Source organism: Glandiceps talaboti, chromosome 5, assembly GCF_964340395.1.
Source record: "Glandiceps talaboti chromosome 5, keGlaTala1.1, whole genome shotgun sequence".
Taxonomy (NCBI): Eukaryota; Metazoa; Hemichordata; class Enteropneusta; family Spengelidae; genus Glandiceps; species Glandiceps talaboti.
The window spans coordinates 17,474,046-17,491,896 of NC_135553.1; the positions used below are offsets into that span (position 1 = coordinate 17,474,046).

A 17,851-nucleotide genomic window follows, 5' to 3' on the forward strand; every position below is an offset into this window, starting at 1 on the left:
AAAATTTCTGATTTTTACTGAATTCATCTTATATCGTCAGGATCACTACGATTGGGGTTTGAGAGCTATCAAATCTGTATTAGTGGTGGCTGGTGCCTTGAAGAGAGGTGACCCTGACAGACCAGAAGATCAAGTCTTGATGCGTGCCTTGCGTGATTTCAACATCCCGAAGATTGTATCTGATGATATGCCAGTTTTCATGGGTCTCATTGGTGATCTGTTCCCAGCCCTTGATGTTCCCCGTAAGAGAGACTTAGATTTTGAGAAGATAGTCAAGCAGTCAACCCTGGATCTGAAACTGCAAGCTGAAGATAACTTTGTTCTGAAGGTAGTACAACTTGAAGAGTTGTTGAATGTACGTCACTCTGTCTTTGTCCTTGGAAGTGCTGGCGCTGGTAAAAGCCAGGTAAGCTGTCAAATGTTTATCAATCTACAAGTCAGATACATCCTACAATTTGGTCGCTCAGGGAAATTATTGAACTCTGGTTTTCCCTTCCTGCTTGTCAGATAGTCTTGTGTTTGTTCTACTCAATGACGTCTATACAGTATGTGCTTGCCAAGTCGGTCTTTTTCAGTTGTTGTCTTTAAGTCCATAGCCAATAATACAGAAGATACGCATTACCATCCTCAGTTTTTGTTATAAAATAGAGAGGGAGAGTTACTTGAAATGAAACACTATATTATCCAAACATTAGTATTACAAACTTAGCATCGTGTGTAGCATAAGATGTACTTGGGATGCAAACCAAACTCATCAAAAGTCATAGTTTTCTCAGAGACACAATTAATTTAGAAAGTATAGTATGTTGATCAGTGCAATGCTATCCAGTCATTAAATGTTGGAGGCATGCAAATGACAACAAACTGGTTCAGATAATTGCTTAAATAATTGCTTGGTACCATTTTGTTATTTTCAGATTAAAAAAAACAAAACCCATGAGTTACCTGACTCAAATGAAATAGTTGTGATATCATGATAGAAAGATAATGTATTCCATGTAATTTCTTTGATTGTAGGTATTGAGAACACTTAGCAAGACATATGCCAACATGAAACGAAGACCTGTGTGGCATGATTTGAACCCCAAGGCTGTAACCAATGATGAATTGTTCGGTATCATCAATCCATCAACAAGAGAATGGAAAGATGGTTAGTTTCCTTTCAATTGTTATCATCTGCCTTTATTGCCTGCACAATACAATACGCTGTGTTCCAGTTATAGGAAAGATAAAAGATTTCATGGTTTGGCCAATAGGGGCGCTATTTGTAAGTCATTTGGTGGCAGGAATAGTAGCGTATTGTAACATAAAGACAGTAAACACTAAGTTACCATTCTCTATGTTGTTTCCACAGTACTATTTTATTAGTGACTACCAGTAATCGAAACATGCCAAACCGCTATTGTAATGCCCTTTTAAGAACATGCACAGTTTTTTCAAACTCATATTTCATTCGCTGCTTAATGCTATGTAACCAATGACCATGACAAAATTTTAGCCTTCAGTTGTTGTTAGTAGGCTGAAATATTTGTTGTTGTGTACACTTCTTTAATAATCACTTGGGACATGTTTAGCTGATGGTTAACAGTAGCAACGATGTATGGACAAATCTTTTAGTCTATTGTGATAGATTATTTTCGAATTTCAAGAAGTACCACAAATGACAATTCATTACATTAAAGTTGAGCTACAATCAACTTCAGAGTTTACTTTCAGAGTTTGATAGTATAATAGGTATTACTGTGGTATGTTGATGTCTGTAATCAAATATGTTTAACGATGAAATAAGTCAATAGCCCCATCTAGATGTAGGTTGTCCTACCTGAGGTAGGATAGGTTTGTGTGTACACGCAGGAAGGTTACGGCGTACATGTCGCACGTTCCCTCCTGACTCCATCCTGACAGTACATAGGACAAAGTCAGGAGGGTTTCAGGAAACCTCTCCAAGGTGTCGTAAGTCAGGATAGTTTCAGGACAGGTTTGGGATGCGTTTACGTCTACACGGGCTTCAAACTATCCTTAGTCCTGCCTCAGGTAGGATTTTTAGTGCCGTGTAGATGGGGCTAATGAAACCATAGTTGACTTGCAACATAGTTAACTTCAAAGTTATACTTTTGACCAATTTTTCATCCAGATGATATGTTTTAAGTTTGTTGCCTCTTCAATGTGATCATTATTTAAATCGTTATGGTTTTTATAACCAAGGGGAATGAAAACTCAGTCTTCCACTTTTGTACATTTCCAGTATTTTTCAATTTAAACTTTTTTTGTATATATTTTCGTTAGGTTTGTTCTCCACAACCATGCGTGACTTGAGTAACATCACTCATGATGGACCAAAGTGGATTGTACTGGATGGTGACATTGATCCAATGTGGATTGAGTCCCTTAACACTGTGATGGACGACAACAAAGTCTTAACATTGGCTAGTAACGAACGTATTCCACTCACACCCAGTATGCGTCTCTTGTTTGAAATCAGTCACTTGAAGACAGCCACTCCGGCTACTGTGTCTAGAGCTGGTATTTTGTTCATCAATCCATCGGATCTTGGATGGAATCCGTAAGTTTTACCTATGATATCACAGATATTTAAAGGCCCATATTGAGTCAGAAGTACAATTTAGATGACAGTATTTTGTCATTGCTATAGAAATAGTTGATCCTCAATAACAGAGTGATCCATATTGATTGCTCTGTCAATAAAAATAGCACTGTTCTGAGAACATACCGTTGAATGACTAAACATCTTAAGTATTAATCTTTAGGTGTAGTCACTGTTGACAACCATTTCCTCTGATTAAACTCTTTACATTTACAAGGAATTTGAATCCTAAACCATTTTCAAACTGTGGTATTTTTCTGTATATTTTCCAAGAGTCACCAAGGGATTGGAAGATTTGATGAAACCATGGTAACACAATTTAGTGTTGTGAAGATTTTCAGAAAGTCTGGAGTATACCATATTATCTTATATGATATAGAAATTAATATGTGGAAAGGTCTATAAGAAAAAGAGAATATAGAATATTTTTAGGACATACATGTAAAATTGAAAAATTGAAGTCAATGTTTTGTTTTTGTTACCCTTTTTTTTGTCAGAGTTGTAACCAGCTGGATTGATACCCGTGAAGATCAGTCACAGAAAGCTAACTTGACCATTCTATTTGACAAGTACCTGCCTCTGTGCTTAGAGACCATGCGTTTCCGTTTCAAGAAGATTACACCAATCACAGGTAATGCAGCCAAGATTTTGAACTACTCAAAGTTACTTCCATACATCATGATATCAGCAACATTTACTATTAAGTTGCTGTTATATGTCTTTTCGCCAAAAATACTGCAGATACTGTATAGTGTGGTGTTACGATGGTGTATTGGTTTCACTTCATTTAAAGGCCCATTTTGGATAAGAATTATAAAGATCTAGGTGTGCACAAACACAGTCGTCTGGAAGAGATATAGAAAAAATTTGGTCCAGAATAAAAGAATTGGCTGTTGTAATCCTTATGGTTCTACTGATAAGATGACATTAATGTAATAACCTGTAGATTGAAATATAACCCTTTAACAATTGAATTTACTCATCATGGTGAATGTATTGAAACTGGGATGTATTCAAGGGGGCAGGATATTAGCAGTAAATACATTTCAAGATTGAAAAAAAATGGGAAGAATGTATGCGTATAGTACTGGTTCATTGTAGATAGAATCATTTTTTTGTATTCTTGTATGCTGTCTGACATTGTTATAACTTTTGTCCCTTAGAACAAAGCATGGTGCAGATGTTGTGCTACCTTCTAGAAGTTTTACTGACGCCACAGAACACCCCACCAGACTGTCCTAAAGAATTGTACGAGCTCTACTTCGTATTTGCGTGTGTATGGGCATTTGGTGGTGCGATGTTCCAGGATCAACTGGTTGACTATCGTGTAGAATTCTCCAAGTGGTGGGTTACAGAATTCAAGACCATCAAGTTCCCTGGACATGGAACTGTTTTTGACTACTTCATTGATCAAGAGACACACAAATTTGTACCATGGGGTGAGAAAGTTTCCAAATTTGAGCTGGACCCTGACATGCCCTTACAGGTACGTTGCATTGCTTTGAACTTTAAAATATCATTATTACAAAGATGGACAGCTAAATATAAACTACAAGAACAAAATGATGTTAAAAATGTACTGCCAAGTATGTTGTATTTTTCGGTTGAATGTTTACTGTCACGATATTGCCATGTAGTTCTTATTACTCTGGTAATTTAACCTTCGGACACAAACTAAAATTATTGTCACAACATGTTGATATGCCAGTGATAAGCTATTGACTGGACGTCATCCATTATAGTCTCAGTAGGGAGGCATCGCAGAGTTTTATTGACAGAGTTCCATGAACTAACTTGCAGTGTACTGTTTTAGTACTTCCAATGTTTACTCTATATTGATGACAGTGTGATTAAAATTGCACAACAGAGGAACCACTATCGCACACTTAGTGCAATCTACCATATTGAAGAACAATAGATTTAGTTTGCACCTATGTTTAATAGTAAACTGAAGGCTCGATTACCAGAGTTGTACATCCTATGGCATGGTATGACAAGAGTTCTCAGGTTTAGTATAATGATGATGTGACTGTCTCTATTGATATCATGTACACTCACAAATGGTAGAAGGATATGAAAGAATGTAATTTAAAGCCATAAAGGCGATTAACAACATTTACATGTTCTGAATTTTGATCTATGGAGTCTTAGAGTTTAAAATCACATATTTTGTCTTGCCATCAGGCTGTATTAGTACACACCCAAGAAACTATTCGTTTGAAGTACTTCATGGACTTGCTGATGGCTGAAGGCAGACCATGCATGCTTGTTGGTAATGCTGGTCTTGGTAAGAGTGTACTCGTAGGAGACAAACTTGGTGCTTTGTCTGAAGATTACATGGTTGCCAATGTACCTTTCAACTACTACACTACATCAGCTATGTTACAAGGTGTGCTGGAAAAACCTCTAGAAAAGAAGGCCGGTCGTAACTATGGTCCTCCTGGTACCAAGAAACTTATCTATTTTGTTGATGACATGAACATGCCCATGGTAAGTTCTTCTGTGATGCTCTTTCACGTCATACCACGGAATAATAAGGGAATTTTGAAGTTCTGCTGGAATAACCATATCTGGTCAGAAAGAACTTACCATCATTATACGTTTTGTACAAGAGATTTGTCCTCTACTAAAGGGTAAATTTGTGATACGATTTAGAAAGAAGTGCCAAAGTTGCTAACATCAGTATCTTTATGAGTCTAGGACTTATCAATATATTTGTATTTCTCTTTATATCCAATATATGGGAAAGGTGAGTAAACAAGGATGTACTGACTAATTTAAACGTGGTCGGTAAAATGTGAAAAGAAGGCTGTAATAACTAGGACTCTGCCCTATGACAGAAGTATAATGGCTGGAACAAAGAATTGTAAAAAAAATTCCTGAAAAAGTAGTTGGCAAAATAATGCAAAGTAGCCGATTGTTTTTAACAGCTACCAGCCATTATCTTTATCCCCTGGTAAAGTAGTAGAGCAGAGAGCAAACAGTGGCATCCATTAACATTTCATTTTTTTTTTTTGAAATATACTTTTTGATTAATTTATTGAATAATATGTGCAATCAACTTGATTAGTGAATGATATTTTTGATATTTTCTCTTTGTGTAGGTGGATACCTATGGTACTGTACAGCCACACACACTTATTCGTCAACACATGGACTACAGACATTGGTATGACCGTACCAAACTGTCTCTGAAAGAAATCCACAATGTTCAATATGTGTCTTGCATGAACCCAACAGCTGGTAGCTTTACCATCAATTCCCGTCTGCAGCGTCACTTCTGTGTCTTTGCACTCAGTTTCCCAGGACAAGATGCATTGAAGACCATCTACAACAGTATCTTAATGGGTCATTTACAGCTCAATTCCTTCCCACAAAGTATTCAAAAAATGGCCACACCCATTGTCGACGCTGCTTTAGAACTACATAAAAAAGTGACCTCCACATTCCTCCCAACTGCTATCAAATTCCACTATGTCTTCAATTTGAGAGATCTATCAAATATATTCCAGGTTGGTACATGATATGCTAGTTTGAAAAAAGTGACCATATGGATGAGGAGTGGGTATTTATGTTGGATTTTTAATTTATAAAACAATTTCATCATGGCTTCCTACCTGAAATGTCAATGTGAAACAACATATGGCAAGTCCTTGTTTGTAACTCAATAAACTGATATTGTGTAAATTCGTATAATCTTTGCTATCGTACGTGCAATAACAAAGTCTTTTTTTTTTACACATTTTAAAAACTTTTTGCAATGTATTGAGTTACATACACAGACTGTAGTTTCACATTGATTTTTCAAGTAGGACGCCATGATAAAATTGTTTTATAATATTAAAAATCCCAAATAAAAACCCAAACCTCATCCATATGGCCACTTTAAGAAGTAATGTTATTTTGTATCTACCATATAACAAACTGAGTTGGTTGTGTGTTTATTATCACATATTCATAATTATGCATATATCGAAAGAATTTTTGACATTCAAAATCATTCTCAGTAAACAAATAATTTCATCGTATATTAGTTGGTAACGTATAAATATGTATACTTTCTCAGTGACTGATCTATGCATAAAAGCATGCCAAAGGAAAAATATGGGATATTATCAGACCTTGAAATATTTAGTAAGAATAGTCAGATAACTTCAGGTTGGTTACCCTTCACCCTTACACACACACACACACACACACACACACACACACACACACACACACACACACACACACACACACACACACACGCGCGCACACACACATTCACACCCACCCACACACACATAATTCGTTTGTTGTATTGTAACAGTATTGTCATCAGTCCTTTTAAAAAACTTTTATTCGCAGGGCGTCCTGTTCTCATCACCAGAGTGCTTGAAACAGCCTGTAGATTTTGTACGTCTATGGATGCATGAAAGTGAAAGAGTGTACGGTGATAAACTCATTGATGAGAAAGACATTGAAACATTTTCAAAAATGAAGTTGGATTTTGCCAAGAAATATTTTGAGGTAAGTCGGCAATTGCAGTCTCTTTATTTTTTAAGTCCCCCGAAGGAAAGGATGTTGTCCTGTTCAAATTCATTTAAGACTCTATTCGTTCATAAGGATTTCAATTTCATGGTGTATTATTTATGTTTTCATTGAACAGGAGATCGAAGATGAACCTCTGCAAAGAAAACCCAATATTTTCTGCCACTTTGCCAGTGGTATTGGTGAGCCAAAGTATCTTGGCGTTGACGGCTGGACAGAGCTTAGCAAAATCCTTGTAGAAGCTCTGGATAGTTACAATGAAATCAATGCTGTGATGAACCTAGTATTGTTTGAAGATGCCATGATGCATGTTTGTCGTATAAATCGTATTCTTGAAGCACCACGTGGCAACGCTTTATTGGTTGGTGTTGGTGGTAGTGGTAAACAGAGTTTGGCACGTCTGGCATCTTACATTAGCAGTTTGGATGTTTTCCAAATTACTCTAAGAAAAGGTTACGGCATTCCTGATTTAAAGGTGAGTGTCTGTACTTCCTGTGACATCAAGTCATTTGCACAGCCAGTGTTTTTTGCTATGGTTTGTGAGGGGGGAGGGGTCCAAGTAAAATACCTTGGGAACTTTTTTTAATACTCTACATGTAAACACACATGGAAACCTCTTATGGAAAGATGTCCTATCTTTTATTATGTTTATGTAATGCACATCACTAAAAAAAAAAGTTTGTTTCCCAATTTGCCGTTCTAAAGTAACTATATTGTACTTTTCTATATTATTGAAATACCTATCAAATAAGTGTTTGCGAATTTTATATTAGATATCTTTTTTGCTGACATCATTCATGTCATTTCACTGTTTTGGTGTCTCACATTTCAAATTCTTTTTCTCTTAGGTTGACTTGGCTGTCCAATACATGAAAGCTGGTGTGAAAAATATTGGAACTGTTTTCCTGATGACTGATGCCCAGGTATCTGACGAGAAATTCCTGGTGCTCATCAACGATTTGCTAGCATCAGGAGAAATTCCAGATCTCTTTGCAGATGATGAAATTGAAAATATTATTGGAGGTGTTAGAAATGAAGTCAAAGGTATGGGAATCCAGGACACACGAGAAAATTGTTGGAAATTTTTCATTGATCGTGTGCGTAAACAGCTGAAGGTGAGCCCCCTTTTTTTTTAAAGTCGCTATCTCAAATGAAATATACATGTGATGCTTACAGAGTAGATATAAACTTTTCTCAGTTTCTACTTGAAGTGGCCATATGGTTGACATATTAGTATTTATTTTGAATTTTTATTTTTCATAAAACAACTCTACTATGTTTTCCTACTTGAAAAAAGAATGTAAAACAACATATAAGTGTCATGTTTTCTCAAATATGGCTATTAACAGACTGACTGAAGTTTACATGTTGTAAAAGAAGTCATGTTCAATTTATATAGTTAACATCACCAGCAATACATATTGTTAATGGACGGTCAATGAATAAGAATTCCAAGAGTGAGTCCTAACTAGGATATTTTAGTACAATGGCAAAATACAATACTTACTGTTTTTGAAATGCCAAGCTATATACAGTATGTGGTAGGAACAACCTGTATTAATTTTGTTATATCTGCTTGACTTTGTTTACTCTGGAGTCATGACGGGTGAATGGTTAGCATGGCTGGCTTGGAATCTGCAGGTTGTACTAGGTTCCAACCCTGTTACTGCTGTTTGCTTCTGAATGGCTAAAGTCCTTGGGCAAGATTTGAACCACGATTGTGCCTCAGTCAACCCAGCTGTATATTTGGGGACCTGGTTGGATAGAGGTTGAAATGTGAATGCTTTAATCCTATGTGCTTATAGAGGCTGCAATGGATTGTATGCTTCCCGGGAGTTGAGGAAGTATAAAGGGCCATTGTGCCACTATAGATCCATGCCAGGGGTAATTATTGTACAGCGCTTTGAGCTCTTAGGCATTATAAATTTGCATTTTTTTATTATTATTTACAGGTTGTGCTGTGCTTCTCACCGGTTGGTAATACACTCAGAGTCAGAAGCCGTAAATTCCCAGCAGTTGTCAACTGCACCTGTATTGATTGGTTCCATGAATGGCCACAACAAGCTTTGATATCTGTAAGTCAGCGTTTCCTGGAAGAGATTGAACTCCTGACTGTAAGTATGAAATTGCAAACCAATGCTATATTATCAGTTTATTGATCCAGATGAGTTAATCTAGTGTCACTATGTGTGTGTGTGTGTGTGTGTGTGTGTGTGTGTGTGTGTGTGTGTGTGTGTGTGTGTGTGTGTGTCTGTCTGTCTGTCTGTTCTGTAGTTATGTTTACACCAATGCTTTATTCACCTAGAATGTTTTGTGAATTGTAGACTTATCATTGTGTGTTTTTACTGTACTATTGCAAACTGATCATATCAGACTGGGCAACACTTTTATAGCTAATAGTATTTGGAAGTCAATTATGCTGGCATCACATTAAGTGTTTCGAGTTCTTGTATTAATGACTTATATGCCCCTTTTTTCCCTTATCTACATACAGCCTGAACTGAAGGAGTCAGTTGCAGAATTTATGGCCTATGTCCACACAAGTGTCAATGACATTAGTAAAGATTATTTAGCAAACGAAAGACGTTACAACTACACCACACCAAAAAGCTTTTTGGAACAAATCAAATTATATGAAAATCTCCTCAACATGAAGAGCAGGGAATTGATACAGAAGATGGAACGTCTTGAGAATGGTCTGACCAAACTACAGAGTACTGCATCCCAGGTAAACACATACAGAGACACATGTAACGAACAAATAGTTGTCAAATTCCTTTGCTTAATATGTATTTCTTGACAGATGGTAAAATATATACAATGATGAGGATACTAGTATTTGCAGGCGATGAAAATATTGAACAACAAAAATGTTTAGATTTCTGGTCTCCAATTTATTTGACGATCAGCTGTATTCTTTAATAATTCTCATTGTCTGTGATGTAAAGTGCTACAGAAAATGATATGAATTAATATGAAAAGAAAGCCAGGAAAATTACCAGAACACTGTGAAAAATGAAGCTAATGTGAATCTAGATTTTTATGTCTGCCCATGTCCAGTCCTGTTATTTTTGTTAGTCATTTCACATAATATGATACTCTAGTTCCTGACGACCGTCTTCCGATTTTACACTACGTTATCTTCACACAGTAATAAAAATGTGTGAATACGGAAATTGCAATCCAGACTGAGCATGCTCAAATGCAAAGGACTATGGGATTATCTGTGGTTATCGTAATACGTAATCTGGAGCTACTGATAAAATACACCCCCCCCACCCCCAACAATAGTCCGGGTAACTATGAATTGATTATTTGTGGTTACAAACAATGTAACAATATTGTTTATAATACCAATTGCTTAGTATTTATTATCACATTTCCCATGATGCAACATTCAACATGGCGGATTTGCAAGTTCCCTATTACGCTGTGATGTAAAATCGGAACGTGGTCATCAGGAAACTAGACTACATTATGATGTGACTTTATAGAAAGACACAAGAACACAAATGCCTACACGTACACTATAAGCTTGATATAATAATGTAGACAGTAAAATATGTTATGTCGCTCTGCCCTCATCAGTGCCTGTGAAAGGGGTTAACCGATGCGATGTGTGAGGGCACCCTATCGCGGTGGCATACCTGACAGACTAGTTATAATATGTACAAGTGTGTTAAAATTGAAGGCAGTCAAATTTAGCCTGACCCTGAAATCCAAATTAATTTAGCCATGATAACAATTTGTCTGTGTGTGTGTTTTCCCTAGGTGGATGACCTGAAATCCAAATTAGCTTCACAAGAAGTTGAATTAAAACAAAAGAATGAGGATGCTGACAAACTTATCCAGAGAGTTGGTGTAGAAACTGAGAAAGTAAGTAAAGAAAAGGCTATTGCTGATGAAGAAGAGAAGAAGGTAGCTATCATCAATGAAGAAGTCAGTAAGAAGGCAAAAGATTGTGAAGAAGATTTGGCTAAAGCAGAACCTGCTCTCATTGCTGCTCAAGAAGCTTTGAATACTCTGAATAAGGTGAGCATTTTATACATTATTGCTAGAAAAGATGACAAAAAATACTCTATATATACAATATAATGACAATGATTGGGTCCTCATTTGCATGCAGGTATGCAATAATGTTTTCGGTATTGCACTGCAGTGACAATACCACTAGTATGTGCATGAACCAGGGCAAGTAATCTCTGGTACATATGGAATAATAGGGAAAATAGAAGGAATCCAAGTATTCATGCAGTGTATGTCGTTGGAAAAGAGACTGGGGGGGGGGGGGGGGGGGCAAGGATGATAAAGATATTTAAATTGTTTGCACTGAGATGAGTAGAAATCTTTAATAGCCATTTCCTGTGTTTGATTTCTAAGTATCTTTGTATTTATCCAACAGAACAATCTGACAGAGTTGAAATCCTTTGGTTCACCTCCTGCTGCTGTGGTCAATGTAGTAGCTGGTGTGATGGTACTATTGGCACCTAATGGCAAAGTTCCCAAAGATAGAAGCTGGAAGGCTGGCAAAATCATGATGGGTAAAGTGGATGCCTTTTTGGATCAACTAGTCAACTATGATAAAGAAAACATCCATGAGAACAGCCAGAAGGCCATCAAACCATATTTGGATAATCCCGAATTTGAGCCAGATTTTATTCGTGCCAAATCTGCTGCCGCTGCCGGTCTGTGTTCCTGGGTCGTTAACATCATGAGGTTCTATGAGGTCTTCTGTGATGTGGAACCCAAAAGAATTGCCCTGGCACAAGCCAATGCTGAATTGTCAGCTGCACAGGAGAAGTTGGCTACCATCAAAGCTAAGATTGCAGAGCTGGATGCCAACTTGGCTCAACTGACAGCTGAATTTGAAGCAGCTACAGCAGCTAAATTGAAATGTCAACAGGAAGCAGAAAGTACTGCAAAGACCATCGAATTGGCCAACAGGCTGGTTGGTGGTCTAGCTTCAGAGAACGTCCGTTGGGCTGAATCTGTTTCCGATTTCAAAGAACAAGCTCTGACTCTGCGTAAGTTGTGCTCCTCTTGTTGTTCTGTTCAGAAAATATTCACACCGTGTTTCAAATAAAAATAAAGATCTTAAAGTGTTAAAATGTAGGTTGTTGAACAAGTGAATCAATCTTGAATATAGAAATCTGAAATTTATATTAGGTACATACATTAATGGGTAAGACTTGTGTCATGTGTTTATACACATGTTCCTGTATGTAGTAAATTGTATTTGAATTTTTTTTCTTTCTCTTTTCTTAGCCGGTGATGTCCTATTGGTCACAGCCTTTGTATCATATGTAGGCTGCTTTACCAAATTCTATCGTCTTGAAATGGTGGACAACAGATGGTTCCCATACCTCAAAGCACTGAAGAATCCCATCCCGATCACAGAAGGTATAGATCCTATAACTCTGCTGACAGATGATGCCGCCATTGCAACATGGAATAATGAAGGTTTACCTAGTGATCGTATGTCATCAGAAAATGCCACCATTCTGTCTAACTGTGAGCGTTGGCCTCTCATGATTGATCCTCAGCTACAAGGTATCAAGTGGATCAAGAAAAAATATGGTGACGACTTACGAGTTGTACGTCTTGGACAAAGAGGTTATCTGGATGTCATTGAGAGAGCCATTTCAAATGGTGACACAGTGCTCATTGAAAACTTGGAAGAAGAAATGGATCCTGTGTTAGATCCAGTGCTTGGAAGAAATACAATCAAGAAAGGAAGGTATGTTCCATGTCAAGTTGGCATGGTATTGATTATTATACCATGCACAAGCCAAGTTGAACAAAAAATATGGAATATATACCCTGGTCTTTCTACATCACGACAACGCGTGTCTACAACACTGGTTCTTCTGTATTTGAAATATGAGTCAAAACGTTCAAAATTGTCATTGCTTTCCCTGATTTTTCTATGATATTACTGACACTGGTATAATTATGTTATTCACCAATATTTTCTTCATTCAGCCAGAAAATATTTGTGACCCAAGGGTGGTCACTACAAGTTGCTACAGGAGTAGTGACAATGATCACTCGTATTTTCCTTTGCAGAATGAAGAAAAATATAGGGGAATAACATCTAATCATTAGTACATTCAAAGAACTGTCATGATATGTGCAAAATACATGCAACATTAACCAAAGAGATTAACACCCATTAAAAGGCTTGCATAAATAATAAAACTAATCACCAGAGGACTTGTTGCATCCTCATCAACTACAAGTTTTTGCTGAAATCTTACACAACAGACGGATTAATTTGAAACTAGCATCCTACTTTTTGTCGTTTATGAAATAAAGTAACAGCTTCTGTGTCATGAGTGAGTAGTTTATGAATAAGACAGAAGGATTTTGTCCAGGCAGCTGAAAATTTTTTGTGTCATATCTTGTTTTGTTCAGGTACATTAAGATCGGTGACAAGGAGGTAGAATACAATCCAGATTTCCGTCTGATTCTTCACACCAAACTGGCCAACCCTCACTACAAACCAGAAATGCAGGCTCAGACAACCCTTGTCAACTTCACTGTGACCAGAGATGGTTTGGAAGATCAGCTCCTGGCCGATGTGGTGGCAAAGGAGAGACCAGATCTGGAAAAACTGAAATCCGACTTGACCAAACAACAGAACGACTTCAAGATCATCTTGAAGGAGTTAGAAGATAACTTGCTGTCTCGTCTGTCTGCTGCTGAAGGCAACTTCCTGGGTGACACAGCCCTGGTTGAAAATCTAGAAACTACCAAACGTACTGCTGCAGAGATTGAAGTCAAAGTAGAGGAAGCTAAAATTACTGAAGTGAAGATCAACGAAGCTCGTGAATTGTATCGTCCAGCTGCAGCTCGAGCTTCATTGATCTATTTCATCCTGAATGATCTTAACAAAATCAACCCAATCTACCAGTTTTCACTCAAGGTAGGTCGCTAAAATTGGGCTGACTTTTTAATCTACGTAGTAAATATACAATGGGCATAAAGTCAATCAGTATTGGTATTTTGAACATGGGCACAGGTCTTTTAAGGTCAATATGTATTCCAATTTGGCTCTCGTCTTCAATTTCACTAGTTGCCTCAGATGAAAATCAGCTGTGGTAAATACTACTTGCAAAGTTTGCCATTCTTTTTCCGTTACTATAATGTAATACTGTTACATTGTAGATTTTACTATTAATAGGGATAGATATGAAATTATTTGAATCAATGATAAAGTGTTAATGCTTTGTATAATAATTTTTTCAGTAAGTTATATTGATAACTGTAACATGTTAAGTTGATTGTAAAAGTTACATGAATTCTCGCATGCTACAGTAACTGTAATAGTATTCTCAAATAAGACTGTAAATTCACATCTGTGTGAATTTTAGAAACGTGTTTGATATGATTTGTCATATTTTGTTTCTGCTATCCCCAAGAATGCTACTGGCAAATAAAATTAAAGTGGCCATATGGATGAGGATTGGGTATTTATTTTTGAATTTTTTTGATGGTTTCCTACTTCAAGAATCAACATGAAAAACAACGTTGACAAAATCTGTATTTGTAACTCAATACATTGCAAAAAAGCTATAAAAAAAATGTTTTAAGTGTTTCTTATTGTACATAAATATTTTACACATTTATTAATCTTTTGCAATTTATTGAGTTACAAATAAGGACTTGGCGTATGCAGGAAGCCACAGTAAAATTGTTCCGTAAAATTAGAAATTTATAGTAAATATCCCAATCCTCATCCATATCGCCATTTTAACTGTATTCATATCCCTGTGAATTAAGAAGCATGTTGGTTTACTGTGAAATGATTTCTCACGTTTTGAGTCATCTATTTTTGTTCCTTGCAGGCCTTCAGTGTGGTGTTTGCTAAAGCCATTGAAAGAGCTGAAAGCGCAGAAGAAGTGAAGGAGAGAGTTGCCAATCTGATTGACTCCATCACTTACTCTGTGTTCATGTACACAAGCAGAGGTCTATTTGAAGCTGACAAACTTATCTTTACCACTCAGCTAGCATTCCAGGTTAGTTCACCCTCCAAAGACATACTCTTTTGTCAAACAGTATGAATATCATGTCATTAAAAATCAGAATATTTCTTTTGGCTTATAACGGGTAAACCTGTACACAAATACAGGCATGACAACCAGTGTGTCCTCTAGTAAACCAATTTGATGCTCCACTGATGCACACAATTTCTAGTGACACGCCAAAATTTGGTGTTCCCCATCTCTTACTATGTAGTGACTCACAAGAAATCCCAGTTTTTTATCATTTTGACTTGCAACAATAAAATTTGACTGCCCTTAGAGGGCACACTGATGACAGCTAACATACTAATATTTAGTTTGTGAACTCAAAAGCCAAATTGATGATCAAAGATGTTGTGCATGTATTAATTGTATAACAGCCTTAGTGTACACCTACTAAGTATGTAATTGAATGTTTACTTGGTGTGATAATTTCCCAGAACTTAAAAAGTAAGGTAAAAGTGTCAGTGTGTAACTGATACCTTGGTAACTATAAGATGATAGATGTTTTCAAGATAAGAGGAGGAATTGGCAAGGTGTCTTTATCTTTATGTAGTCAATAAAGAGTGAATCTTCAGCTGGATGTATTGATGTATTGATTGATTGATTGATTGATTGGTTGGTTCAATGGTTGGTTGGTTGGTTGGTTCAATGGTTGGTTGGTTGTTGATTGATTGGTTAGTTAGTTAGTTAGTTGATTGGTTGGTTGGTTGGTTGATTGATTGATTGATTGATTCACCCACCAAAAAAATGATAATATGAAGTAAAATCAAATGAGCAATCATATGCTTGCTTTCCCATGTGCATGAACATCACCACATGCAAGATAGAAATCGTCATTTTCATTATTTTTTGCGTTGATGAACATTAAGGATTTTTTGATCTAGTAATGTATAAATTATGCTTTAGTAAATAACTTTGTTATTGGTTTATTTTACAGGTGTTGTTAGGCAAGAAGGAGATAAATCCAATTGAACTGGAATTCCTGTTGAGATTCCCAGCACAAGGAAATGTTACCAGTCCTGTAGATTTCTTATCCAACCCATCCTGGGGTGCTATCAAGGTACACATAAAACCACAATGTCTTGTCGAAGTCTATATACTCTTTATCCTAAAATATACTTAAGATATTATTCCCCAATATTTTTCTTCGTTCCGCTATAGAAAATATGAGTGACCTAAGGGGCATTGTCACTATGAGTCACTAGACTCGTAGTGACAAACCCTTAGGTCATGAATGCAGGTATTTACAGAAATTCACCTGCATTGGACCATTTATCACCTGCAAATGCCAGTAATTACCGACCACTTCCTAGGCTGACTTATAAATTTGTATAAATATATGATGAAAAAATAAGATATTACAGTTTCAGCAAATCCTAAGTGATAGTATACATAGTTTCATATTTCTCTAATTGTATTTCTGTATTGTTGTTTATACTAGTCTCTGGCTAACATGGAGGAATTCCGCAACTTGGACCGTGACATTGAAGGCTCTGCTAAGAGATGGAAGAAGTTTGTAGAAAGTGAGTGTCCAGAGAAAGAGAAGTTCCCACAAGAATGGAAGAACAAATCAGCTTTACAGAAGCTGTGTATGATGAGAGCCCTTCGTCCTGACCGTATGACATATGCTGTTCGGTAAGTCTGCACATCTGGAATTGAGAAAACATCAGTTTTGAATGAATGAATGACATCTGGAAGGCATTCAGTATTACAGTGGCAGATGTTTTTATTTTCTACAGCTACATGTAAGCAGATCATTTGAAAAATGTGAGGATAACACAGTTTAATGCGTTTTTTGACAGAGCTTACCAGTCATGAAAATGCCGGCCGAGTTGTGTAAATATGCAAGCTCTACCTCAAAGAGCATGCTATGCATTTCACAGTTTGTGAAATAGTGACAATGTTTAAATATCGACCCGATGAATGGTCACCCGGGCATTAGAATAAACTGTATTATTGGTATGATTGATATTTTAAGCACCAAGTATTTTGAAATGACAGTGTTGTTTATTATTCTTAGCATTCTGTATTGTAACCTTTTTTTTTTTTTTTTACCTTTCAGTAATTTCATTGAAGAGAAACTGGGCAACAAGTATGTGGAAATTCGAAACATTCCATTCTCAGAATCATTTGAAGAGACAGGTCCAGCGACACCTGTGTTCTTCATTCTGTCACCTGGTGTTGATCCACTGAAAGACGTAGAAGCTCAAGGCAGGAAACTAGGCTTTGGTATGAATGACGGCAACTTCCACAATGTGTCACTTGGCCAAGGTCAGGAAATTGTGGCTGAGCAGTGTATGGATGTAGCTGCTAAAGAAGGACACTGGGTTGTGTTGCAGGTAATGATCATCTTTGTGTATATACAGTTGAGTGATGTCTAGTAAGTTTTAATGTGCCATGTAGGCAAAAGTGGACTGGCTGCACTGTAGACACGCTTTCATGTTTGCACTAGGGGTGTACAGTAAGCATTAGATTAAGGATATGACTAGAGTTAAACCTCATATCTTGACTAGGAGTGACACCCCTCCACCCGTCCTCTACTATACCTATAAGTACTGTTACTCTGCCTTGTATGTGATGCAAATCAAACAACACTTTCAACTTTTACAATGGTTTGCACTGCTGTCTCTCTGACAGTTTTAACAAATAAAGAAATTAAAACATTTGACAATACTTAGCATGTAGA

The 17,851-nt window shown here is 36.8% G+C and overlaps 1 protein-coding gene across 1 annotated transcript in view; it reads left to right on the forward strand.

Moving 5' to 3' along the window:
• The window catches only part of LOC144435130 (dynein beta chain, ciliary-like), a 41,309-nt gene that overhangs the window by 18,628 nt on the left and 4,830 nt on the right, over positions 1 to 17,851 (forward strand). The window contains exons 26-45 of the mRNA XM_078123691.1: positions 41 to 406; positions 1,018 to 1,150; positions 2,287 to 2,563; positions 3,103 to 3,236; positions 3,769 to 4,091; positions 4,790 to 5,095; positions 5,710 to 6,117; positions 6,956 to 7,117; positions 7,257 to 7,613; positions 7,987 to 8,253; positions 9,091 to 9,252; positions 9,633 to 9,866; positions 10,910 to 11,170; positions 11,541 to 12,162; positions 12,404 to 12,875; positions 13,553 to 14,063; positions 14,986 to 15,156; positions 16,103 to 16,225; positions 16,607 to 16,800; positions 17,228 to 17,504. Coding sequence (XP_077979817.1) covers positions 41 to 406; positions 1,018 to 1,150; positions 2,287 to 2,563; positions 3,103 to 3,236; positions 3,769 to 4,091; positions 4,790 to 5,095; positions 5,710 to 6,117; positions 6,956 to 7,117; positions 7,257 to 7,613; positions 7,987 to 8,253; positions 9,091 to 9,252; positions 9,633 to 9,866; positions 10,910 to 11,170; positions 11,541 to 12,162; positions 12,404 to 12,875; positions 13,553 to 14,063; positions 14,986 to 15,156; positions 16,103 to 16,225; positions 16,607 to 16,800; positions 17,228 to 17,504 — 5,760 coding nt within the window. The remainder of the gene's footprint in view (positions 1 to 40; positions 407 to 1,017; positions 1,151 to 2,286; positions 2,564 to 3,102; positions 3,237 to 3,768; positions 4,092 to 4,789; positions 5,096 to 5,709; positions 6,118 to 6,955; positions 7,118 to 7,256; positions 7,614 to 7,986; positions 8,254 to 9,090; positions 9,253 to 9,632; positions 9,867 to 10,909; positions 11,171 to 11,540; positions 12,163 to 12,403; positions 12,876 to 13,552; positions 14,064 to 14,985; positions 15,157 to 16,102; positions 16,226 to 16,606; positions 16,801 to 17,227; positions 17,505 to 17,851) is intronic.